This window comes from Lynx rufus, unplaced genomic scaffold (assembly GCF_022079265.1).
Source record: "Lynx rufus isolate CCGP_SWC_20201006 ecotype Redwood Valley unplaced genomic scaffold, mLynRuf1.p SCAF_6, whole genome shotgun sequence".
NCBI classification, from domain to species: Eukaryota; Metazoa; Chordata; class Mammalia; order Carnivora; family Felidae; genus Lynx; species Lynx rufus.
The window spans coordinates 6230663-6257954 of record NW_025814878.1 but is presented as its reverse complement, the minus strand read 5'-3'; the positions used below and the strand labels follow the sequence as shown (position 1 = coordinate 6257954).

At 43.1% G+C, this 27292-nt stretch overlaps 3 protein-coding genes and 1 long non-coding RNA gene across 5 annotated transcripts in view; 3 read left to right on the top strand and 1 right to left on the bottom strand.

Moving 5' to 3' along the window:
• The window catches only part of TFB1M (transcription factor B1, mitochondrial), a 65913-nt gene that overhangs the window by 3057 nt on the left and 35564 nt on the right, over nt 1-27292 (bottom strand). The window contains exon 6 of the mRNA XM_047102747.1: nt 983-1110. Within this exon, the coding sequence (XP_046958703.1) occupies nt 983-1110 (128 nt within the window). The remainder of the gene's footprint in view (nt 1-982; nt 1111-27292) is intronic.
• On the top strand, nt 1039-2309 carry LOC124528889 (uncharacterized). 2 transcript variants are annotated; one of them, XR_006966253.1, is made up of 2 exons: nt 1039-1127; nt 2070-2309. It is a non-coding gene; the product is annotated as an uncharacterized LOC124528889 (long non-coding RNA). The 2 variants fall into 2 exon arrangements; XR_006966252.1 differs by having other exon boundaries at nt 1076-1259.
• Nucleotides 10961-15614, top strand: CLDN20 (claudin 20). Its single transcript, XM_047102748.1, has 2 exons — nt 10961-11048; nt 14269-15614. Exon 2 carries the CDS (start codon nt 14372-14374, stop codon nt 15029-15031), a length of 660 nt encoding a protein of 219 aa, XP_046958704.1. The 5' UTR covers nt 10961-11048; nt 14269-14371; the 3' UTR covers nt 15032-15614.
• LOC124528887 (uncharacterized) lies at nt 15615-17726 on the top strand. The gene is made up of 2 exons (XM_047102749.1): nt 15615-15696; nt 16631-17726. Exon 2 carries the CDS (start codon nt 16711-16713, stop codon nt 17320-17322), a length of 612 nt encoding a protein of 203 aa, XP_046958705.1. The 5' UTR covers nt 15615-15696; nt 16631-16710; the 3' UTR covers nt 17323-17726.

Below are 27292 nucleotides of genomic sequence, written 5' to 3'. Positions count from 1 at the left end.
CTGTACCAGCTGTGCCTAAGGGAACATCCGGAGAGCCCTTAAATGATGGGGTTCACAGAGCTTCCGGGTTGGTGAAAACAGTGAGGTGCTGGGAGGGTGATGAGCCCAGAGAGGAGCCCTTGGCTCCCACACAAACTTCGCCCTACATCTCTTCCATTTCCCATCCTTGAGTTCTGTCCTTTACAGTAAGTTGATAAGTGAAAGGGTTTTCCTGAGTTCTGTGAGCCATTCCAGCAAATTACTGAACCTGAAACGGCAGGGGTAGGGGGTGGTCACACAAATCCCAGAAATCCCCAATTCATAGCCTGTGGGTCAGAAATACAAGGGGGCGGGGGCGCCTGGGTGGCTCAGTCGGTTGAGCGTCCGACTTCGGCTCAGGTCATGATCTCGAGGCTTGTCAGTTCAAGCCCCGCGTCGGGCTCCGTGCTGACAGCTCGGAGCCTGGAGCCTGCTTCGGATTCTGTGTTTCCCTTTCTCTCCGTTCCTCCACTGCTCACACTCGATCTCTCAAAAATAAATGTTAAAAAAAAAATACAAGTGGCAACCTGGGACTTACGACAAGCATCTGAAGCGGGGGTGGTCTTGTGGCCCTGAACCCTTAACCTGGGGGGTGTATGCGGCTCCACGTCAGTGTCAGACCTGACCTGTAGGACGCCGGCTGGTCGACGTCAAGCATACAGGTCAGAAGTGTTGAGCGTAAAAGCCAGCTGGCACGGTCGACCCTGACGGAGGACTCCTGGCCCCCGCAGGGCAGGTCATTACCGACCTGTGGCTGTTTCAGGCTGTACTGATGCTGGAGCAATGTGTCCGTGGCCCCAGGGTTCAGTCACAGTTTTGCTGTTTCCTCGTGGCAGTCAAGCTTTGCTCACCTTAAGAGGACCATTGACAGACAGCTTGAAGAATCCTAAAAACGAAGTTCTTAATCTTTGAAAGCATTAGGATTTTAGAAAGCACGCGGCTGAAAGGAAGAAGGCATTCTTACCCCAGGCCTCGATAGCAGTATTTCCTTCGGAACTGAAATGCGTTCTGCACGACTCTCTCCACCAGCTTGAATGGCTGCTCTATCCTGGGCCGCGTCAGGGGCGTGAAGTGCACCACGCCCACGTCCACCTGCGTCGTGAGCAAAGGTACATCACTCCGTGGCACGGGAATCACGTGACTAAAACAACTCATCTTAGTAAAACACAGGCGGATGGGTGGTTGACGGCGTAGTTTTCGTAAACCTTTACAAGGGCTTCGCCTTCGTCCACTGTAGGCAGGTGAGTTGCTGCGCTTGGCATTGAGCTCAGAGCGATCACGGTTGCGTCTGCTCTGTAAGCACATCCTGTAGACCTGTGCTTGAGGATCACTTGATCTCAAAATGGAGTTTTACAATGGCCTTTTCAGATCAATCCAAATAATCATTAAAGCCAGTAGGCAGATAACAGCTTTAGAGGGTTTTATTTAGCTCTGGAATGAGAAAAAACAAGCTGCAGCAGCAGTTCTATGAGGCTGGGCTTCGAAACAGAGAAGAGAAGGCAGATGGCCCCCCAGGGACCACTTAGTGCTAAACTCCCCAGAAAGGGAATCAGTTAGGACACCACTTATTTTGGGTACAGACACTGATTAATCAGCTGTACTGAATTCACGGTCGTCATGTGCACATCACTTTCGGGAGCAACTTTAAATGCCCTGGGAGGTCCAGGCAGGATTAAATAGGAAAAGGAAACCACCAAAATGCCACTGTGTTGGTCTATAATATACCCTGTCTTAGTCTAAAACTGGGCTCATGGTCACTCACAAGTATATATTCAGAATAACAAAGGAACAATAGTATTGAAAGCAAAGATGAAGACGGAAATGGAGTCAGAGCAGTTGCCACACACAAAAATGCCCGACAGAGACCATGGCCTGACAAGTGGGAAGTGTGTTCATAATTTACAAAAGCCTTCGTCTCTGAGGAGTTGTTCAATTTGCTACTTAGAACATCACACAGACTCTCAGAGGCTTAAAGTCTAGCAATTTATGGAGGGGGGTGGTACCACTGCTTTTCAAAAGGAATTCATTCTATATTTTTTAAAATTCCACAGGGGTTATCGTGTTCTCCTGGGAGGCCTTGCTTCTAAACATCCTTGTGGCTACAAAACTCCGCAAAATTGGCCTGCAGTCTGTGAGGATGGAGTGTTTTCAGGGTGGAGGGGAAGTACTCGCATACGACGTGAGACCGCGTGGACGGGAACAGAGAAGGCGTGCGTGGACCGACAGTTATTCCGCTTCAGGGAGGGACTATCTGTAATGTTAAGTGTTCTCATTAAATTTTAAGTTTTTCATATTGTGTTCTATGCGTCGCTTCATCAGTTTCTCCAAGTTCAGCAACAAGTACTGTAGAAAACAAAGGCTTGGTTAAAAGGCCAGGACTTCTGTAGACCTGCACAAAAACACCAACGAATAGGGCCCAGGGGTGTTGGAGAGGGCACTGGAGAGGATAAAGACTGGGGGGAGGTGGCTTCAGGGTGGACAGGAGCACGTCAGTCATCAGGGAGGGAAAGATGGCTTCATCTCAAAGTGTGTCTGTGGCAGGAAAAAGAATCTGAGCGGAGGACAGCGAAAGAAGCCGAAACACTATAATGACTTTAAAGGTCAAAGCCTCTGCTCACAAACTCTGAAAGATCCATTCCCACCTTTCCTCCTATTTATCTGGAACGGAGAAGTGAACCCAGCTGTCCAGAAGGTTCTAGGCCTCGCCCCATCACTCTATACTTCTCCATACCACCTCCCCCCCACTGAGCCCACTGGCATCCGCCCCTCTCTCTCTGCCGGCCGCCAGGACTCAACTCTTCCCTCCCTTTTAGGCCAGTTTGTCCATGTGGCAGTCTGTCCTGATGGAGCTCTTCACAGCCCCCAGCTATGAGCCAGCAGCCTGCCTGTCTCCAGGGAAACTAAGCTTTTAGCAAATGGGGTACAATCTAAGCCCTAGCCGAGCCCAGGCCATTATCAAAACTCTGTCATGTTCAAATACAATAAAAAATAAAAGCACCGATACAGGGATAGATGCAGTCCCCTTCCAGTACAGAAACTGCCACCTCCAGCTTCTTTGGATTTTAAAATTTGGTGCCGCCTTTTGGGGGCACTTGGGTGGCTCGCTCGGTTAAGCATCCGACTTGGGCCCAGGTCACGATCTCACAGTTTGTGGGTTTGGGCCCTGCATCGGGCTCTGTGCTGACAGCGCAGAGCCTGGATCCTGCTTCGGATTCTGTGTCTCTCTCTCTCTGGTTCCTCCTCTGCTCACACTCTGTCTCTGTCTAAATAAATGTTAAAAAAAAAAAAAAAAACAAACTTTGGTTTTCTTTTTGCCCAATTTCTTTGAGATACAGTTGGTGTTTGCAAATATAGAAAATGTCTTACATTGGTTTTCCATAAAGTCTTAAACCCTGTACAAACACAGCAGCACCTGAACTGTAGCGGACTTCTAAAGATCGAATGTAGTTCTGATAGTTGAGATGGCTAACGGTATATCCCAGCTAAAAGAAAATACCCACTCACAATCAAATACAGTTCCCATCCAGTGGAGGACCCTGAGAAAATGGCCCTTCCAGTCATGTGTCCTGCTTCCCTGCAAGACCTCCTGTATCGCCCTCTTTTCCACCCCCACCCCCAAAAGCACTTTTCGGAATTACTGTGAATGATGGAGCCCATTGTCTCTAGAACTACAGGAAAGCTGCTTGGTAACTAGGGTAACAGATACAAAAATGCTTTTTACTTATATTTGAATGCTTATTTAAAAATTGCAACCATTATTTTTCCTTCCTTGAATTTTAACTCTATTAAAGGGCTTCATTGCAAAGAAGCAACCAGTACGTAGGCACTAGATGCCCTTAACAATTCTATTTTATTGTTGCCAGCAGCTTTCCAAACTCAGTCTATCAGGATACCAAAATGACCTAAGAAAATTTCAAATGAAAGGATTTGTAATGAATCTAAAATATCTGCCTCTCAAATCCACTCGAACATCAATGCTGTACCAAGCTGAGACGATGCTTCTCAACATCAGCAGCCGGGGCCGCACAAGGCTGCAGGCTGAAGTTCCGTTTTCCAGACCAGCGTGTCTAGGGTGTGACTGGTTATGACACTGCGGGAGACCTGGGATAAGAAGCCAGTAAATCTCCAATCTCACACGTTGCCAACTCAGATCCCGAATCAACAGGAGAACAGAGAATGCCGAAGAATGTGCCGCCCAGCTCTTGCCGGGGAATCCTAACAGGGCGGAGAGCTACCCAACTACCCCGGGAAAAGGCACAGAAAACAACAGGAGCCATTCCCTAAGAAAGGGTCCTCCACACTTCCGATGGCATTCGAGACCATTCAGGGACAACCCAGTGGAAAGGGAAAATGTTTAGGGAGTAACAATTTATAATTGGCTGAAGTGTAACCATACCTGGGAGAGAACAGAAGGACGAGAGAAAAAGGGCTACAGGGAATCGCTGAGAAGCCTTCAAGAGCAGTAAGAGAAGGGTTCAAAGGTCAAGGTGGTACTGTCTCAGATTAGTGTAGCTGGGAGCGGGAAGGGTCTGGCTGGATCCCACACCCACCAGTGTCTGACTCTTCAGGTCCCTGCACTGAGCTAACGACAGCCTGCAGTCACAACTTCCTCAGACAAGGGTGACAGAGCGGCAAGTCGTTAATGCCTAGGATCCTAGAATTACACGTTTTGTAGAAAAACACTTACAAATACAAATGTCTACCAAATTTCCTATAATTGGTTTATTCTGCCTGTAATCTTTGTCCCAAGGCCAACTTAAGGACAGAATTTCAGTTTTAAAACCTTAAAATACAAACACTTTAACAGCATTCCAGGTATTCTGAACCCAACGTACTTGACATAGGCTGACACACTGTCATACCTACAAATCTTTCTTTAAAGTTTATAATTTGTGGGGCACCTGGGTGGCTCAGTCGGTTAAGTGGCTCAGGTCATGATGTCACAGTTAGCGAGTTCCAGACCCGCGTCGGGCTCTGTGCTGACAGCTCGGAGCCTGGCGCCTGCTTCGGATTCTGGGTCTCCCTCCCTCTCTGCTCCTTCCCTGCTTGCGCTCTCTCTCTCAAAAAATAAACACACACATTTTTTGAGTTTATGATTTGTATTTTCTGTAACAGTATTAATTTCTCTAGAAGTTCCACCCCACCTTTTTTTCCTCCTTTATATTTTTGAATGTTGTTTTTTCTCTTCCTCCTTGGAATCACAAAACAGTCACAGTACTTCCTCTCAAGAGTATGAGCTCGAAGGACAGTGAGCTGGGAGTGTGATGAGGAATTAAGGGTAAGAAAGACACCCCCATGTGGGGGGAGCAAATGGAGAGAGTGCTTTACAGTGTAAATTATGCATGTAAATGTATGCATGTCAGTGACTGTATGTATGTAGATTGTGCCTAGTCGGAACAAGAGCAAGATGAGTCACGGTCTCTTGGTCCCAAAATAGGGAACCCGTTTCAGGGAGGCGAATGCTTAATTCTAAACAAAGCACAAGAGGGACAAGAACAAACACTGGATTGAGATTTTCTGTTACATTTAACTTGGAGTTCCTGGACGATCATGGGGAAAACCCCTAAAACCATGAGCTTTCCCACCAACCATGACTTTGGGGTTTGTGAAGCAGCATCTGGAGGGGCCCTGCTCTCTGGGGCCGCAGGCTGGTGGCACACGGGGCCATCACGAGGGCCCAGCCTCTGCTTTCGCAGTGCCCCAGTGCCATCTGTTCTTCAGGGACAATGTCAATCCAGGCGGACTCACGAGACACTCAATGAGGACTGCTGCTCTCAAAAATATTAAAAGACTCCTAAATGAACACAGATGCAAATATATTAGCTCACAAGGAGCCACGCTGCCGAAGAGACTAGGGGCTATCTTCCAGTTACCTTGTCACTACCTTCCCCTATGTGCGTATAAAACGACAAAAACTACCCCTAAATGCAGGCCCCGTTACTATCAGAAGACCGCGGAGCGACACGGAAGGGAGCAAGCATATACGGACTGGTGGCCGCCATGGTCACTGGTGTCTGCCCTGAGGGCCTGACCTCTCACCACTGGCACAGGTGGGGCCGGACTCTCCCGGTCCATGTGCTACGAGCACCCAGACCGCCGCGTTCCTTGTGCTGACGTGTTGTTCCTTTAAATATCCTCATGTTGTTTGGCTCTTCTGGTTTCTGACTTGAAAGACATTCTGTCTTTAAAAAAAAAATTTTTTTTTTAATGTTTATCTTTGAGAGAGAGAGAGAGTGCGAGCACAAGCAGGGGAGGGGCAGAGAGAGGTAGACACAGAATCCCACGCAGGCTCCAGGCCCGGAGCTGTCAGCACGGAGCCTGATCTCGTAACCGCGAGATCATGACTTGAGCCGAAGTCGGACACCTGACCGACTGAGCCACCCAGGTGCCCCAGAGATATTCTGTCCTTTGAAAGGCAGATTCTACAGCTGCTAGATCTCACCCTTTACCTGCTTATCTTGCTAGTTTAACTCACGGAGCTCTGGGGTCTCAGAGTCTTCCCTATATACCTATCACCAGAGATAAAAATAAATAAATAAATGAGTCAAACTGATGCAAGCTTTATAATCTGGCAAGATCACAAAGTCCCCGTGGACTCAGGGCACCAGAGTGTGGGCTGGGGCTGGGACGCAGGACACCTTGCTGGGCAGGGGGGGCAGGGGAGGGGGGGGAGGGAGGGGGAGAGAGAGAGAGAGAGAGAGAGAGTCAGTCACAGGGAGAAAGGCAAAGAGGAACAAGGCAAGAGAAGCAGTCGGTGCCGGGGGTCAGGCCTACAGAAGGCCATTCAGCCCACAATCTTGGACACGGCCGGTAAATGAGGAGGTTTTAAAGAAACCCGTCCTGCTCTTCAAAATAATGCGCAAAGAGGATGTAACAAATACATGTTTACACTGCTTATTAGACTGAAAAAATTACATCCATCTGCAAATGTCACCACAAAATCCAAAGATAGTCTTAATATTCTAAAATCATGTGAGGAAAACAGAAAACGAGACCTCAGGATCCCTCCTCTGAAGACATGAAAGGGAGAAACAAAGCGTAAAAATGAGCTAACAGCTAATAAACAAATGTAAGTGTAACTTACATAGCCCTCCCCCCCCCCCATGGTTTGCTCTCTGTGCTTTCAGCCGCCCCCAGCCAACCTCAGTCCGGAGGCAGAGGACCCTCCTCCTGCTACAGTGCCAGAGGGTCCGCAGTAACCTACCACTGTGTCACAGTGCCTACATCACTCACCTCCCTTCGTGTCACCACGCAGGCATTTCGTCAGCTCACATCGTCGTCATGACGATGACCTCTTATGGTACAGTAAGATATTGAGACCACACACGCCTTCTCTTACAGTATATCGTTACAAGTGTTCTACTTTGTCATTAGTTGCTGTTGTTAATCTCTTACTGCACCTAACAAATTAACCTTTAGGTATGTATACACAGGAAAAACACATGGTATATATTGGGTCTGGTACTCTCTGCAGTTTTAGGCATCCACTGGGGGTCTTAGAACATATCACATGTGGCTAAACGTGGGGGGGAGGGTAGTACTCTATGCAGAAACATACACCTGATTTGCTATAAAAATCAAAAGAATTAGGCTGGCTTCAATGGACATTTGAGAACACACAGAAACCGTGAAAATAAATCTTCATTTTAAACAAAGTCCTTACTACAACCCACTAATCTGTAAGCTACCAATCTTCAAAGTTAAAGTCTTCAGGCTAGCCTGAAGCATTATTTTAAAACTAAAATGACCATAAAGATGGAGGAAAATGATGACTTAATCCTGCTCATAGCTGATACTATTAATTTCCTAAGACTGGGTCCAAAGAAAACATTATTTTAAGATTAAGTCAATCACTTTAAATCTGTGGGACGGGAATAGGTAACTACTTTTTCTTATGCTGCACTTTCATTATTTTCAAAGCTGAACAGAAAGCAAATAAGAGAAGATACTGTTTTTAAAATCAGAACCTCGACTTTTCACTGGAATTAAGTGGGCAGCATTTTATACATGCCATGAGTGGGCACCATCCCAGACCAATGAAATAAGAGCCGTGGGGCCTGGGCCTCGGGCTTTTTTTAAAGCTACATGATGGCCCTGTGTGGGCAGGGGTGAGAAACATAGGTCTGCTGAACCTCATACAAAAGTATGTATTGTTGTTATTTCTAAAATATTCAATTATTTGGTCTTTCAGAGAAAAGAGAAAAGCTTGTCTGAGTTTCAAATGATCATTACGAAGAAAAACACACTAAGGAAATCATATGCAATTTCTTCTTAAAAATACCTACATGAAAACATTTTAAAGAAAATAGATGGACTGCTGAGTCACTGGACAGTTACTCAGTCACGGACTCTGCGTGAATGAGAAGTGTTTTTCTGTAAAGCCATGGAGATGTCGGTTTTTTGTTTTTGTTTTTTTGTTTTTTTTTCACTGTTATCCAGATTACCACAGAAAGAAAAGACTCATTCTGATGAGATTTACAAATACATTCTTCTCTAAGTGGAGGCAGGGAAGTGCTAGGGGTGTACGAAAGGCTTCAAAAATCACAGTACCCTGGGCCCGCGTCCCATTCCTGCTATGTACTCATTTTACAACCTTAGTCAAGTTACTTCACTTCTCTGGGGCTCAGTTTTCTCATCTGGAAAATGAGGACGACCTCACAGGGTTGTCTTGAGAAGCAAGCAGCACAGTGCCTCAGGTGGTATCTGGCATTACAGGGAACAGTTTTATGAACAGTAGGTATTAGTATTAGGCCCAAATGACAAAACCGAAGAGGAACAAATGACTTAAAACTGCAGTCTCATTTAGAAAGGATACAACTATACTTTTAACCATACAAAGGTATATAAACTAGCTTCTGAATTCATTCAACAAATACTTACCTGTGCCCTTACTACTCCTGGCACAGGAGACTCAGCAGTGACGGGGGACACACAGAAATCCTTGCTGTGTGAGGTTCTTACGCCAGGGAGTTAGAAGTAGAGGGGCTCAGAGGTGGGGGGATTCTTGACCTATTGTGAAGTTTAGAAACAAGATCATGTGTTAATTAAGTGGATGTTGGGCATGGAATCCAGGACGCCTTTAACACCTGGGACGTGCCAGTTGCCAGGGTGAATTTGGCATCAACGGACGTGGGGAAACTGAGGAGAACAGGGGTGGGGAAGACCGGTCCTTGTCCCCGGTAGGTCTGAAATGTGTGTAAGTGATGTCACACTGGCACTTGGATATATAGCCGGGTGTTCAGGGGGAGAGGGCCAGCGAAGAGGCATGAACTAAGGTAAAGATAAGATTTATCTTCAAAACCTTCTGGGCTTAAAAGGTTACTTCTCTTACATGTCCACAGTGGAAGCAGAGGAGGTCAACGCGTTATATTTCTCTATAAACTTCTATGTTTCCATCTCTTTTCGTACAAGGAATCCTACACCTTGATTAAAGGTCTGTAATTTGTGAAAGCCATTTGCACTTCAGAAGTTTTTCTAGGAGAGGCAGTTACGATTTTATAGGAGAAGGGCTCCCACCAAGGCAGAAGAGTAATCAGAGATGTTCTGAAAATGGAAAGAAGGCGTCCTTATCCTGGAGGCCGGAGCTGGGAGCTGGCTGGCCCCTCCACCTGCCATCGGTCAGCCTCAGCACAGGTCAGTCCATACTGTCGACCGTGGCAAAAAGCAAACAAGGCGAGGTGCTAAAGGGATCTGCTGGGTTTCTTCCGATACAGCAGAAATAACAATGCTGGTTCTGTTAGTGCCTGAAATTCAACTCTTCCTCACCCAGTATTTACGCAAAGAACTGTTTAAGTATTTCCATGAAACAGAAGAAAATAAGTTTACATATTAAAATTACAATACTCTGGCTAAAAAATCCACAGGCATCAGATTCCTAAAAGAAGAAAAATACCTTGCTAAATGCCAGACTCAGAAAAGATGAAAACGAAACAAAAAACAACAAAAAATCAAGAAAAATCCAGATAATCAAAACGTGCATTTTATTATTTACAGTTTTTAAAGAAATGGCTATCATCTAATATAGCTACAATATCTGGGAAATAAAAAAGTCTATTATCAAAATACCTTCTTTATAAAGTGGTTCTGAATTTATAGCTTGTAGAATTAGAATTAGTGAAGGAAAGTAAAATGTGAACTCAGAGTCGATAGACATGAAACATGTCTGTATTCAAGGTATCAGGACCTCAATATTTGATTTCACTATTTCATTTAATATGCTCCACATCATTTTGGTGTAATTTCTTCACATTTTCTAAAAGCTCTGATTTATTAAGTTATACTCCAGAAATCTTTCTCAGTGGAAGGAATAACAAAAGAAAATTCAGGACACGCCCCCTCCCTGACCCACAAAATACTTGTAGATTTACTGGTCAGAGTCTAGTCAATAGGGTTCCTTTATCTTTTATTGAAAAGATACATATTTTGAAAAGAGTCTTTTGGACATCTTTTTGAAAGCTACCAATTTTGTGACTCTTGATTTCAGACGAGTCACAAGCACCAGCATAAAAAGATCGTCTTGACTATCATTTGCAAAGCACAATCTAGTTAAAAATATTTCAGATCATATCCTTTAATTGGGGACATAACAAACTGTATCTTCCAACACAGATAAAAATTCAAAAATAAATTATAACTGTGGACTGCAACATAATATTAAAGGAAAAGAAAGCCTTTTTGTGAGCACGCGAAGAATTCCTCCTCTGTACAGTGACACAAAAGCATTTTCAGCTTTCAGGTTTCGACAAATCCTGTTGTAACAACAACTCCCTCCCTTCCCCGCCTCTCCTTTCTTAATTCTCCCACAGCTCAAAAAATGAGATGGAGAACCTGGTATTTATCTTCTAGCACCATCAGCAGTCTCTACCTCAGATTCCCATGTTGGTCTTTATGTGCAAGTTAACTTGGCGGAGCTCTGTCCCTAATACTCACAGGCTGGACGGGAGCCTCAAGTGTGGCTTCCTGCCTCGAGCAGCTTCGTTTGAAGACAACTGACAGAAGGGGGTTAAGACACTGAAGGCTCCTGACAAAAGGTATGGAAAATGAGAGGCTTCTACAACGCTCAGAAATAGAAGTAGAGACCTTTAAGTATTTAGTTCGAACTGTAAGTTGTCGGTCTGTTTTTAAAGTAATAGTTTTGTTATAAACGGATCTTGTCTGGAAAACTGACTTTACGTTTTAATGAAATCCACTCCAGACTTTCTGTTGGCAAGTAAGTCCATAAAGTTAACACTCACAGGCTCTGTTCTGCAAGCAGTGTATTCTGGAGCCCTGAGAGACCTGTGTATTTAGAACTAAGTTTTTACATGCAATCCCTCTGCTGCTTCTGCTGGATTTCCCTGTATTCCACCACCACCACCACCACGGAAACAAAGTATGCTTTTATTCCGTACTTACTTACGAGATAGCAATGTGAGAGAACAGGCCACAAACTGTATCATACTTGTGGCTGGAGAGGAAAAGAAAATTCATAGCAATATAGCTAAGATGCCAGTATGTTTTTACAAAAGAAACAGAAATAGTGACCTTCATTGTGGAGAACAAATTTTTTCTGCAGAAGTTCTCCGTGCAGAAGAAAGCATTTAAGATCCGATATTCAACAGTGAGCAGGCACTATGCTAGCTGAATGCAATGTCATATTGTTTACGCTGATTCTGGCTGTCTGTAATTTATCACTGCCAGTACGTGTTAATTAAGATGAACAAGCTGTCTGCAAGCCTGAATTACACTGAAATTTATAAAATGTATTGGTTAATGGGAAGAAAAAGGTTATAATTGGGAAGCTGAGCATAGATTGATCAACACATGAAGGTTACTCAACCAAAGTAAAAATAAAGAGGGAAATAAGATGCTCTTCGAGAATGTTAACAGCAATCTCGATGCCGAAGAAACCATAAGCTGACAAAGGTCTGGGAAAGCGGTAATTTAGGGAACTGCCTGGAATCTGAAATGTTAAAACCGAAACCTGAAAACAGCTATTATGAAACTATAAACATGTGCTTCATTTTTTTTTTTCCTAGAAACTTTATTCTGTGCTATTTTAGTGTCAGGTATGAAAAGAGGTTTGGAAAACAGAAGGAACCATACGGCTATGCCAAAAGCCGAAGTACTCTGATGTGTCTGTAAGTCTGATGCTTAAGGATTTAAAGTTTCAGGGAAACCCTTTCCTAAGTTTGTCATATTTTAAAGCTATGAACAAAAATATAAGCAGCAAATTTAGACAGCCCAGGATTTAACTTCTTAGAGAACCGATGCTATAACTATGTTAAGTTTGTACTTCTGATATAGGCACGGATTAGTATTACTTCAGATATTTTACAAAAGCCAGGCATCAACCTCCTTGGGTGAGTCTCTGAGGCTAAGCTATTTGCCCCAATAATGTCTTGTGAAGTGTTTTTTTTTGTTTTTTTTGTTTTTTCCCTTGGTGGGACAGGGAGTGGATAAAATTGACAGTTAATGGCGTTCTCTGCCTGCAGACGTAGCGTTTTCTGTGCTTCCCCGGAAGCACACGGAGAGCATCTCACACTTGAGTACTGGGGTGATGGTGGGGGAGGCGGGAACACCCGGACACTGTTGCTGAGACCTGCGTGGCCTCGGGGGGTTTACCACCTCAGTGTCCTTCCCAATCGGGAAAAATGATGACGCACAGAGTCATATCTATGGTTTGGTTCAGCTCTAAGATTCTACAGAGATAAATCAGTTCGATGAAGGAAGAGAGAAAAGAAAAAATATTTCAAATGTTATTAAACAGCAACTGCCACGTGACAGAAAACAGCATGCGAATCACAGTGTTGATTATAATGTATGGAGTACTTTCTAGGTGTTGGATATTGTTCTCTAAGCCCTTAAAATGCATTTAACTCTTCGATATACATACTATAATCCTATTTTCCAGAAGAAAATACTAAAGCAGAGAGAGGTTCTGGAAAGTGAAGATTTGAGCCCAGTATTTTGGATTCAGAGCCCCACACTGCCTTTTGTAAAATATATGAATCGTGACAGAGCCACTCTAATATGTCATTCAAAAACTGATTCAGAAACACAAAAAAAGTTATTACTGTATTTCAGAAACCATTAGACTTCCCTCAAAGAAGGCAGTAATTACTGCCAGGGTAAAGCACAGCCAAGCCACAAATTCGGTGCTGTCTTTACTCTCTTCTTAAGAAAATGTTAAATTATTTTTGGTATTCTTTCACATACAACAAAGGATGTGGTTATTTCTGGCATGTACTTTCAAGATTCAAGGTCACTACCGAATCCGTCAGAACAACCGGTTTTACGGCAGACTACTTACTTCATCTGGGTCAGGGAAGGATTCTGGTCCCAGCTAGAAAGGATCTCACATTCTCACAAGCAAAAGACAGTGGCCTAATTGTTCCTGCACTGAGCGTCTTGCACCTGCAGTGAAACGAGTGCTAACCTAGATAAGGATTTTGTAAAAGTTTATTAACAGGAAATTAGGGATAATCACGCCTGTGGCTTTAACTTCTTTCCACGAATTTCCTGTCCTCCTTAAACAGTTTACTTGGGTTATGTGTCTGGCACATGGTAAGTGCTTAATGAATATTTTTTAAATAAAATCATTTTTTGAATACTTAAAACTCTTCTAAGATTTATAAGTCATTTTTTAATTTTTAAAAATGTTTTTATTTTTGAGAGAGAAACAGAGAGAGTGTGAGCAGGGGAGGGGCAAAGAGAGAGGGAGACACAGAATCTGAAGCAGGCTCTAGGCTCTGAGCTGTTAGCACAGAGCCTGACGCGGGGCTCGAACCCACAAATGGTGAGATCATGACCTGAGCTGAAGTTAGACGCTTAACCGACTGAACCACCCAGGTGCCCCTAGACGTCATTTTTAAGAGGTGGGCTTAAACTATTCATTTTTCCCTTATTACCTATTAAGTATTTTAATTAGAAATCATAGGGTTTAAAAAAACCTGTAAGCTATTAGAATTCTTTATCAGATCCTACAACTGGAATTCGGTATGTCAAAATCTCCCAAGAAGGCATCATCATAGACTTCAGCACAGTTTAAATTCTAAAAAGAACAAAGTGGCCACTTTTTGAGAACCACCCATCCGCACTCAGGAGAATGACCGGTAGTCTCTGAGGGCCTGGCGTGAGCTTTTCTCTCGGGCTGGAGTGTCCTCATCTACTGCGAGGCCCACTCAAATGTGTTCCTGCTCCCACCGTACGTGGAAACGTAAGCCTTTGCGTTATCCTTTCTTTTAATCCCGGTTTGTCTTCCTTCCCTAGCCTTTGTTACTTGGTTCTCTGCCGCACAGACAGCATTACGGTTTTGACCAGGGGCCATCATAATCAAGCAGCAGGTAACGGGGTACCAAGACAAGGTAACGTCATGGCGTCCGCGGGTCTCCAGCTCCTGGCTTTCGTCCTGGCTCTATCTGGGGTGTCTGGAGTGCTCACGGCCACTCTGCTGCCCAACTGGAAGGTGAACGTGGATTCGGGCTCCAACATCATCACGGCTGTCGTGCAGCTGCAGGGGCTGTGGATGGACTGCACGTGGTACAGCACCGGGATGTTCAGCTGCACCCTCAAGTACTCCATTCTGTCCCTCCCCATCCACGTGCAGGCCGCACGGGCCACCATGGTCCTGGCCTGTGTCCTGTCCGCGTTGGGGATCTGCACTTCCACAGTGGGGATGAAATGCACTCGCTTAGGAGGGGACGGAGACACAAAGAGCCACGCTTCTTTTGCCGGAGGAGTCTGCTTCATGGCTGCAGGGGTCTCTGGTTTAATCCCAACCGTGTGGTACACAAAGGAGATCATAGCAAACTTCCTGGACCTGACGGTTCCAGAAAGCAACAAACATGAGCCCGGAGGCGCCATCTACCTCGGATTCATTTCGGCCGCGCTGTTGTTCGTCTCCGGCATGATTTTCTGCACTTCCTGTATGAAAAAGGCTCCGGAAGCTTGGCTCTTTGCAGCCAAGCAGCGGCATACCTCCGCCATGCAGCCAGAGGGCAGCTCCGCGTACAACCTCAAAGATTACGTGTAAATGACCGTGTCACGCGTATGGAATGTTTAGGTGCCTGCTGTGGCTTTCGTCTTTTCGTTTTAGAGGAAAACTATAAATGAGGTCATTTAAAATGCCAACAAACTATTGTGTGCAATTAGATCCGTTTTAAGATTCTTCTTCCATTCCTTTTTTCGTGTTTTATCCAGTGGTTTATAACTGAAAGAGGTTCTGTTTTATAAGACAATTGATGGGGTTTTTTTCCTTTTAAGATAAACTGTTGACACATCTTCTGAATTGTTATTTAGTTGGATTTTATAGAAGAACTAAATTGCCAAGTATAAAAAAGCGCCTTTCTCTGTGTTAATCCAGGGTATCATCTGGTTTTGCTGGCTGTTGGTAACCACAGGGACTTGCTTCTGTTTTCAAGCCTGCCCTTTGACCATGAGGGAAAGAAGAGATGTCCATCTCTCTTAAGTGTTGCCCAAACCAGCCTCCCCAGCTTCCCTGCCTACCTACCGTGACCTCCCTGCTTCCTTTTTCATTTTAGAAAATATCTACGTACGTGTCCAAGAGCCAACGATAGGCCATTCAAAGATTAGGCAGGCAGAACTAAGGAAAAGAAGCTGGTAAATGCTACCACAGCAAAGCAAAACCAAATCAAGCGCGAACTGAAATCTCCAGGATTGGAAGGCATTAAGTACAAAGTAAGTGACAATAACAACAGTTTGCTTTATTTAGAGTGCTTAAGAAGTGCCGTCTTCTGCTGCTAGCAAGAAGACGCTCCAGATTCCGTTCATTTTATCCTACAACCCAGAGTCTTCCCCTTCCCTCTCACTGATGAGTATCTGGATGATAGAAATTACTTTAAGTTGTCGTTTTTTTCTCAAGTTTGATTCACGTTAACAAAAACACTGCTGTTCTCTTATAAATGAGCTGCTTCCAGTAGTAAACAGAACAACAATTAAAGTATAAAGAATACTTTAAAGATGTAAGTCAATTTGTGATATGTAATCCAAATATCTTAACAAGAAAATAAAAACTGGATTTTCTAATGCACAAAGGGGACAAGGCCCACTATTGTTTCTAATAATTCATGTAATTAGGCTTAGTCATTGCTCACTATAAAATGGTAAAGGGGGAAAAAGGATCATTTCTTTGCACATCAGTAACTCAGGAAGTGTGAAGAATATCTTTTATGTGACTACATATTTTTCATTTGTGCCTACAGAAGTAGAGACTAACATGTTTTATACCTAGTTTACTCACTCTCTTCTGCAACAGTGTCATTGGCCATTAATAGGATGGCTAAAATGGAAAGGTATCATTTCATCTGGGAATTAGGAAAAGACATATTTAAGCAGAAGCTTAAAGTATGGATTTCTTTTGGAGGATCAACATATTTTCTAAACACATGTATACTAAAAATAACTGGTAAAAAGTATTTTTATGCAAATTAATGTGACCAGATTGGTCTGGCACCTGTATCTCTCTCCTTTTGCTTACTGGGACTGGCTTTATATGCAGTTTCTGTACCTGATAGTCCTATGCTAAAAGTTCACCGTATGTGTTCTATAAAAGTCTATACATACTTCAAAAAATAATTTTTATTTTGCTCTAGAATATTTTCTTCTTAAATAGGCACAGGGATGTTCTGAACTCCAGAAAAGCAGCCATTTCCTACAAATAATGGCCGAATTCTATCCAGACTGGACACAGCAATGATGAAATGGCTCGGAGTCCCTCCGTCCCTCCAGGCCGCATCCCTGCTGCATTCCTCCACCCGGAATCCAACCACACTCACCCCTTCCTTGCCCGCCCACGCTCCAACTCCTCCTTCGGGGTTCACGCGGGACCTCCTTTGTGACCCCACTCCTGACTCCCCGAGGGTCGCTGCTTCCAGCCCTGTACTCTCTGGGAATACGGTCTATTCAAACAAGTTATTGCATCTCCGACTAGACTCTGAGACAAGGTACCGTTTTTACCTTTGTAGCCTCCTAACTTGCCGACAGCGCTTACGAGGACGTGCCAGTCCTTCCGGAACGTACATGGACTGGTTTAAACCTCAGGAGGACTCTAGGAGGCAGGCACTATTCCTAGCACAGACGGGAACTGAACCAGGGGAAAATACGGTACCTCACCTGCCCAACGGCAGGCAGCTGGTAAGCGGAGAGATGGGATTCAACCGGAGGGAACTGGCCCTGGAGTCAGACCAGGTGCCTGCCGGCTTACGCAGGGCACAAGGCTGCGCGGCGCGTGTTACTGAATCTAGGTCTCGGTCCCCTCCTGTGAAAATGAGGATAGAACGGCACCTACGCACACAGGGGCTGTAAGGATTCAATGACAGGATGTGCACGCAGCATTTGAAGGGGCGCGAGCGGTAAGCACGCTCGGGACTTTCTTGGTCTACACCAGCATTTTCCAAAGGGGGGGTGGGTGGAGCCTGCAGAGGACACAGGGCAGCGCCGGGGGCCGGCTTTGGTCATCACAGCTGGGGTAGCGGTACTGGGACCCAGTGGGCGGAGGCCAGAAATGCTATGAAATACCCTACAATTCCTGGGCAACAAAGAATTTTCTAGCCAAAAATGTCAATTGTGAGGAGGCTGAAAAACCCTGATCTAATGTATTTGAATTCTATTTAAACATTCATTTTAAAGAAAATAATAAAGTTACCAAACCAAAAGAAAACACCAGAAAGCCCCAGAATGTCCTACTTATTTTACCTACAGAGCAGATATATGTGTATATGTACGTATGTATATGTGTGTGTGTGTGTGTATGTGTTATGACTGAAGAAATCAGCGAGTAATCTGGGCAACGACATGGGCAGGTGAAAGGGTCATCAGCACACTACCTACACATGGGCAGGAGCAGGCTGGGTATAGACAGATCCAATTCTGGATTCAATGTTTTCTCATTACATCTTTTACGACTATATTTTTAGCTACAAGGCTTTAGCATAAATTCACTGTACTGACTTTTGAGATTTGTATCATAGCCTATAATCCCGTGAACCTGTTGCAATCTCTTCATTACCTCCAATAATTTTTTAATTCACTTCACTGCACTTTATACATACATGAATGGGTCACCTGCAAAAATGCAATTTTGTTTCTTCCTTCATTGGGCTTATAGTACTTGTTTATTTTATTCTTGAGTAGTTATAAAAACATAACTTGTATGAAGGTAAATTGTAATAATAAATATCTTGTTTCTATCCAACACTAACTTGATTTTTAAGAAGGACTCTTGTACTTTAATTATAAAACTGGATTTTAGTTTACACATTTATTTTTATTTTAGACTCACTCTCAAAAAGAATTTGAGGCTACTTACGATAAAATTGCCAGCATAATAAGAACAAAAACAATGATAAAATAAAGTTACAAAGAAGAGAGAGAGGATGCTATTAAATAATGCTGTTTGAAAGCTACTAAAGGAATTACGTATGAAACTTAGTTTAGAACTTGGAGCAACCAAGGCACAGAAGGCCACGAGGCGTCTGATGGTGGTCTTGGGCAGGTGCCTACAGAGGCTAGAGAGGCTGCCGGGGGTGCTGCCTAAGCCCCCACTGGGCCGTGCGTCCGTCCCCAGCTGCTGTGAGTGCAGGGCGCTACCAGCTCACACGTGCGGAATTGCCTCCCTTGGTAGACTAGGGCACCACTGCTCCTAGGAGGTGGCCGTGAGCCAAAGACTGACCACACACGTGTAGAACATGCCATTCCCTCGACTGAGTCTGTGGGACAGTTTGTGCCCCATTGCTCCCCCTCTCCCCGCTACCCTCTGACCCCAGTGGGACCAGGCTGACGCTGGTCTCCAGGCACAATATTCCTGCTTAGCTTTTCTGCCCCCCTTGCTTTATCCTGCTTCCCTCACCCTTCTTCTGAGAACACTCAATACGGCACTTTCATAAAAATTCTCAGTCCCTAATTCCAGGCAATCAGACCTAACACAGAAGAATATTAGTTAAGTAGAAAAATATGTCCACAGGGTTCTCAAATATAGGGCAATATTCAACAGAAATAACATCCTCACTATCTGATTTCAAAACACACAAAGGCTTGAAAAAATGGCTTTCTTATGTGAATCCACCCATTTTACGAAGATCAAGATTACTTCACAAAGAAGTCAAGGCCTCAATAGCTGTCAGCAAAGATGGCTGAAAGCTTCTAACATGTGGTCCTCAAAGGTCAGGCACGGATGCCTCAAGTCGTGACATTTTCTTTATAATGTCACGGGTATATCATCGTTAATTCTTCTAAAATTGTATTGACAATATGCTTTAAATCTGTCCCATACAGGGTTAACTTGCTCCACATGCAGTACTCCTAATAGGGCAAAATTAGATATAAACTATATGAAAGTCTTAAAAATTAAAATCTGTATCAGGATATACCGTAAATAGTTGTTTATAATCATAATAACAGTGACCTTCCACTGACTGCCTCCAAATGCATTACTTCACATTACTTCTCAAAACGATCGGGATATATTAAAATTCAGCCTATTAACCTGACCGAGTTCTTGTAATTAGGGACACTGGAATTCCAGTACACCCAGTTCCCTTTAAAATACCTCTAGGGGCACCTGGGTGGCTCAGTCGGTTAAGCATCGTCTGACTTCAACTCAGGTCGTGATCCTGCAGTGCATGAGTTTGAGCCCAGCATCTGGCTTTTGCGCAGAGCCTGCTTCAGACCCTCTGTCTCCCTCCCTCTCTCTCCGCCCCCGCCCTGCTTGCACTTGCTCTCTTTCAAAAATAAAAATAAAAATAAGCATATAAAAAAAAATACTTCTATTTATTCCGCCAGAGTATGCTGCCTCTATCATATTAATCAAACGAGCCCATTGCAATTCTCATTTTATATCTAAGCGACCTACCTACTAGGTTTGAGGATAGCATAGTGGTTAAGACCCAAAGCCTATCCATTCTGTTGGGAGTATGTTAGATTAGAAGCCCCATTTTTTAAAAAGAAAAAAAAAATGACACAGAATTTTGAGGGTCTAGCTAATAGCTTAGTATTTCTCAAATTTGATTAATATGCAGATGAGCTCAAAAAAATTACTGTAGAACTCCAGAAATACGTGGATTCTTCAGGGTTTAAAAATGTCAGCTTGAAAAACTTAAATAAGCTTTATTTGCTCATGGAAGCATTTTTCAATTGTGAATCTGCACTGTAAAACATTTTGTCTTGTAATTGGTAAAATAATTTTATGAACTCAATAGTGAAATGAAAATACAAAATTTTAAAAATTCTGACTTAACTCTATTCACTAAAAACTCCAGAAGTTTAAGAAACACTAGAGTAAGTCAATTTGACAAATTTTATGAATCTAACCTAGGAAGTTGCATTTTCTGTAGATAGAAAAGAATTTTGGGTTCAAATTTTGGGGCCTAGAGAGGTTAATAAAAATAATGAGTTTGACAAGAATTTAGGTCAACTATTCTGAACAGGATTATTCTAGTTACGGAAGTAAAAGCCTTGCCTTGATTAAGTTGGTTTGTCTAAAGACCAATAACCAGGAGGGATTACAGATTCTCCAGAAAAATTCTAAGGTGGTATAAATACGTTCTTGAAATATCACAAAAGAAATTCTCATATCTAATTCTCAGGGTTGGTTGAGAAGAAGTACTGACTTTTAGGAAACTTCTTTGAGCATCTATAGAGAATTAACCCCCTCTCTGGACTCCCCAGTGAACCTGCCTGTACCTCTATTTTAGCACTTTTTTTCACTTGTGTTATGAGTTATTTGTGTTTATGACTTTCTCCTCTTGTATTCAGAAAGGTTTAGCCATAGGCATAGGCTTGTGCCATTATTTTATCTTCTCTAGAATATTCTTATCCTTTCTTAAGAAAATAAAATTTTTTTTAAATTTGTTCAATGCAACCATCCATCAGTCAAATATTTTCTGGCTTTCCTCAGAATATTCCCAATCTGCTAAATAGTACAACTACTTCAGAGCAGCAGAGAATTCTCTTAGAACCAAAATTTAATCATTTGATTTACTATTTTCCTTTATCATAATACAGCCTCTCTCCTCTTTGATAACTGTTTTCCTAGATTACAAATAAATTCCTTGCATGTAATATTTATAACATGATGAAAAGCATCTCAAGAAAACTGCTATGAATATGTTTAATTTGTCAAAAAGCAAACATTCTTCAATAAAGTGAACCAAAAACATAGCTAGTTTTTTTTCAAATAATAAATATTTTCATGAGGCCTTAATCCTCGAGGAAAGAACATTAACTGCATGTGTATCTTACTGCAAAATCAAGGATAAGGTTGATAACAACCTCTAAAAATGCCCTCAACTAAGTAACTAAAACAAAGACAAACTTTTCATTAAAAATATTCTAAAATCTACCTTAAGAAACACTTGGTAAAATTTAAATAGCTTCAAGACTCTGGACTGTGGTCAGAATCCTAAGTATAAAAGCCTAAAAGTAAAGATCTTTGTTTCTGATACATTGGGGTCCTACACTATTCAAAATGTTATATATGCTCATATGTGCATTATGAGAAGAAAGAAAGCTATATGGTCAACTGGTTTTCTTCATTACAATGGCCATCTGTTCTAGGATAGAAAATACCTGAAAGCACAAATAAATTAAACCTGATGATGACCTGTAAGACATCTCCAGTCATTGGGTCCTGTCTGGGATCTAACAGGATCTATTATTTTGGAAGAAACCATTTACAATGTCTGAAAACTTGAGATGCTAAAGGGAGGTGGTACTGAAAATGAGTTTTCTGAGCCTGACTTAGAAAAAGCTGAAAACTGTTATAGGAGGGAAGAAGGACTGAATTCCTACAGTCACCCCAAAGCTCAGTCAACTGTGGTGGACAACATGGCAGAGGAAGTGGATGGTGGGAGCAGAGACTATGGAGACTTCTCAGACCACGCTTCAAGATGGACAAGGAGGGCTAACACTACTGGTTGGGGCCCCATTCTAAATAGATCATCTCGATCCAAAAAACCATATAATACAATTTTTTTCATGCTGTCTACTTTCCTTAATGAATCTCAAATGAAACCTTATACGACTTTATTCTTGAGAGTTTCGGCAAGCAAGAAGTCTGTTCCTCACCAGCTGTGAACTCCCTGATGCAGACTCCATGTCTGATGGTGCTCCTATCCCTTTCATCTTTCAGGCATCACCAACCGCCCCCCTCCGCCCCCGCCCCAGCCTAGCCTGGCCTTTCCACTCAATACACATCCGACAAAGAAACAGACGAGTTTTTATAATATATATCCTATAGTAACTCACCCAGTAGTAGTTTTGCTAAAACAGACACCACTTTATCGATTTTTATTTTTGGCAGAGAACCTCTGTTTCTGTAATTAGCATGTAATAGTAACAGTCTTGTTTAATATCCAACTATTTTCCACAGATGATTAATCACAAGTAACACTGCCAAAATAGGATCTCTTAAAAATGTGCAAAGAGGAGGACCGAAGAGGGCGGTGGAGGAAGACCACTCCTGGCTCACCTCCTCCATGGACACAACAGATAACAGGTACATCTGTGTGACTAACCCTAAATAGGACCTGACGACAGCAGAACGGATCTTGCAGCTAATCACAGCAGAGGCAACACTGGAAAGGGGAGGAGGGACAGAGCTGTGGTTGGGAACCAACCCCCAGTGACACTGACCACAGGAGAGAGCAGGGAGAAGGGAGATCACACCGGACACCAGACACCCCAGCACCGGGAACACAAGCACCCACTGCATCAGGCCTTGAAAACTAGCGACGCTTAACTTAGGGAGCTTTTAAAATCAGTGGGGCTTAACTCTGGGAACCTTAAAAATCAGTGGGATTAACTCCAGGAGAGCAAGAGGACATAGGAAACTGAGTCCCCACCCTTAAAGAGCCAACATATTAAACAGCTCCACCCAAGCACAGCACAACACCAGGAGCTTGAGAAGTGCCCACGGAATATGTGCAGGAGATTTACTTATGAATCTCAAACGTGCACTAGAGGGGCAGGGGTCTTCAGAAGACCTCCCCGAGAACAAAGCGCTGGCAAACACCATTTCTCATCCCTGCTCTTGGCCTAGCTAGCCGGACTTTTGCGGGAACCAGCACTAACACTCCCCACCTGTCTAGCTAGTGCCGTACCCCGTCCCCTCGTGTGCTCCTGTGGACTGGCCCCATCTAACCTGCCCGCCGTGGCAGGCATCCCTCCAAAGCAGCTCCTGCCCTGCCACACACTGCAAGCAGCCCTGGCAGGGCTCGGGGCCACTCCAAAAGTGCCAGCTGCCCCGGGGAGAGGGAGAGGAAAGCCCACGCAGCACGGCGTCCAGCTGCAGTAGCTGAGCCTTTCGCTGGCTAGGCAGGGACAGAGCCTTGCCATTCAGTGGGCCCGCAGCTGCGGCAGAGGCTGACTGCAAACACCTAGTCTGATCACTGACTTTACCCACCTACAAGCCCAGGTAGTCCTCAGACGGGCACCTCAACAGCACAAGGACCAAACCCCGTCCAGCACACCCACAGCACACGAAAAGTGGGTCACCGCAGCTGACTGGGCTGAAGACAAACGTGGCTCAGCCACGACAGCACGGTGCATGCCGTCCACATAGGAGACGCCCCTGGAGCACCTGCTTCTGGTGCCCAGGGCGCACTGTGCTACAGGGCACCACATGACCTCTTCTATGCAAGGCCACTACTTTCAAGGCCGGGAGACGTAGCTGACTTCCCTAATACACAGAAACAAAGTTAGACAGAAACAAAGAGTCAGGAGTGTGTCCCAAATGAAAGAACAGGACAAAAATCACAGCAAAAGAGCTAAATGAGCGAAGATAAGCAAAATGCCTGATAAAAAAATAAAAGGAATGGTCATAAAGATACTGGACTTGAAAAAAGAATGGATAAACTAAGAACTTCAACAAAGAGAAAATGTAAAACAGAACCAGAGATGGGGAACTCAATAAGTAGAATTAAAAAAACACACTAGAGGGAACCAACAGCAGATCAGGGGAGGCAGAAGAATGGATCAGTGATCCAGAAGACGGGGCAATGGAAAGCAATTAAGCTGAACAGCAAAACAAAAAAAGAATAAAAAATGAGAGTATGTTAAGGAACTCAGAGACATCATCAACTGTATTAACAACTGCATCGTAGGGATCCTAGGAGGAGAAAATATAAAAAGGCAGAACTCTTATTTGAAGAAATAACAGCTGAAACACCTTCCCTAACCCAGAAAAGGAAAGAGACATCTGGATCCAGAAAGCACAGAAAACCCCTAACAAGATTAACCCAAGGATGTCCACACCAAGGCACAAAATAATTAAAATGTAAAAAAAGTAACATAAAGAAAGAATTTTAAAACTAGCATGAGAGGGGCGCCTGGGTGGCGCAGTCGGTTAAGCGTCCGACTTCAGCCAGGTCACGATCTCGCGATCTTGCTGGATATCGCGATCTCGCGGTCCGTGAGTTCGAGCCCCGTGTCGGGCTCTGGGCTGATGGCTCAGAGCCTGGAGCCTGTTTCCGATTCTGTGTCTCCCTCTCTCTCTGCCCCTCCCCCGTTCATGCTCTGTCTCTCTCTGTCCCAAAAATAAATAAACGTTGAAAAAAAAAATAAAACAAACAAACAAACAAACAAAAAAACTAGCATGAGAAAACACAGTTACATACAAGGAAAATCCCAGAAGGCTTTGGCAGATACATTCAAAGTGCTGGAAGGCAAAAACCTGCAAGCGGGAATACTATCCAGCAGCACTTTTGTTCAGAATTGAAGATGAGATGAGGAGTTTCCCCAAACAAACATTAAAAGAGATCATCGCCACTAAACATCCTTATAGGAAGTGTTAAAGGGACTTGAGGGGAAAGGAAAGGCCATAACTAGAAGAAGTTATGAAAGGAAAAAAAACTTCACAGATAAAAGCAAACTTCTAATAAACGTAGATTAATCATTTAATAAAGTATGGAGGTTTAAATACAAAAGTAGTAAAATCAATTATATGTACCAAACTCAGCCAAGGGATTTCACATTTTACAACATAAAAAGATGTAAAATATGATATCACATACTTAAGACATGGACAGGGTAAGTAAAAATTTAGTGCTTTTAGAATATGTTCAAACTTAAGCAACCATAACTTCATACAGACTTCTATCCACATTAAGATATACATGAACCTAATGGTAACCACAAATCAAAAACCTGTAACAGATATACAACAAATAAAGATAAAGAAATTCAAGCATAACACTAAAGAAAGCCATCAAACCACAAGGGAAGAGAGCAAGAGAAGAAGAAAGGAATAGAGAACTATAAAAACATACTGTGTATGTGCATTACACCATACACAAAAATAAACTTAAAATAAACTAAAAACCTAAATGTGAGACCAAAACCATAAACCCCCTAGAAGATAACATAGGCAATAATCTCTCTGACACAGCCATATTTTTCTACATATGACTCCAGAGGCAAGGGAAACAAAAGCAAAAATAAACTATCAGGACTACACCAAAATGAAAAGCTTTTGCACAGCAAAGGAAACCATCAACAAAACAAAAAGCAACCTATTAAATGGGAGAAGATATTCGCAAATGACAGATCTGATAAAGGGTTAGAATCCAAGTTATACAAAGAACTTATGCAACTCAACACCAAAGAATTCAATTAAAAAAAAATGCACAGGGGCGCCTGGGTGGCGCAGTCAGTTAAGCGTCCGACTTCAGCCAGGTCACGATCTCGCGGTCCGTGAGTTCGAGCCCCGTGTCGGGCTCTGGGCTGATGGCTCAGAGCCTGGAGCCTGTTTCCGATTCTGTGTCTCCCTCTCTCTCTGCCCCTCCCCCGTTCATGCTCTGTCTCTCTCTGTCCCAAAAATAAATAAACGTTGAAAAAAAAAAAAATGCACAGAGGACTTGAGTAAGCATTTTTTCCAAAGACGACATCCAGATGGCCAACAGACCCATGAAAAGAGGCTCAACATCCCTAATCATCAAGAAAATGCAAATCAAAACCACAATGAGACATCACCTTGTATCTGACAGAATGGCTAGAATCAAAAAGACACGAAATAACAAATGTGGGTGAGATTGTGGAGAATAAGGAACCCTTGTGCCCTGTTGGGAGAAATGTAAATTGGTGCAACTACCGTGGAAAACAATTTGGACATTTTTCAAAGACTTAAAAATAGAAATACCATATGATCCAGTAATATGACTACTAGTATTTACCCAAAAAAACACAAGAACACTAATTTGAAAAGATATATACACCCCTATTTATAGCAGTTATTATTTACAACAACCAAGATATGGCAGTAATCCAAGTGTCCATTTATAGATGAATGGATAAAGAAGATGTGGTACATATGCATGCATGTACACACACACACACACACACACACACAAGGAATATTACTCAGCCATAAAATAAGAATGAGATCTTGCCTTTTGTAATAACATGGATGGACCTAGAGTGTATATTCTAAGTGAAATATGTCAGGGAAAGACAAATACCATGATTTCAATTACATATAGAATCTAAAGAACAAAACAAACGAACAAATAAGACACAAAGAAACAAACAAACCTAAAACCAGACTTAACCACAGAGAACAAACTGGTGGTTGCCAGAGGGAAGGGGGGTGAGAAGATGGGTAAAATAAATACAACTTCCAGTTATAAAATAAATAAGTCATTGAGCACCTGGGTGTCTCAGTCAATTGAGCATCCAATTCTTGATTTCAGCTCAGGCTGTGATCTCACAGTTTGTGGGATCGAGCCCCGTGTCAGGCTGACAGTGTGGAACCTGCTTGGGATTCTCTTTCTCCCTCTCTCTCTGTCCCTCTCCCGCTCGCATGTGCACGCTCTCTGTCTCTCTCTCTTTCTCTCTCTCTCTCTCTCTCTCTCTCTCTCTCTCACACACACACACACACACACATGATCTCTCTCTCAAAATAAATATATTTTTATTTACTGTGTGAGCACTGAGGAATGTAGAAGATTTCTGGATCAATATGTTGTACAACTGAAACTGACATAACACTGTATGTTAATTGCACTTCAAATAAAAAAAAAGGTGGAAAAAAAATTCATGATAAAAAATGTTTGAGGTAACTTGAATTTAGAAATCTATGCAGAAATCACAAAACGAATACTGATTTCTTTTTCTGAAGATGAGGTGACCATACAACTTATCTTCCATCCTAGAATACTTTCAAGAGTACGAGGTGATAATACCACCAACACCAGGGCAGCATGGGTAAACCTAGACATTTGGTCACTGTAAAAGGGAGAAAAATTAGGACAAGAACTATTCACACATTGTGATTTTTCTTATT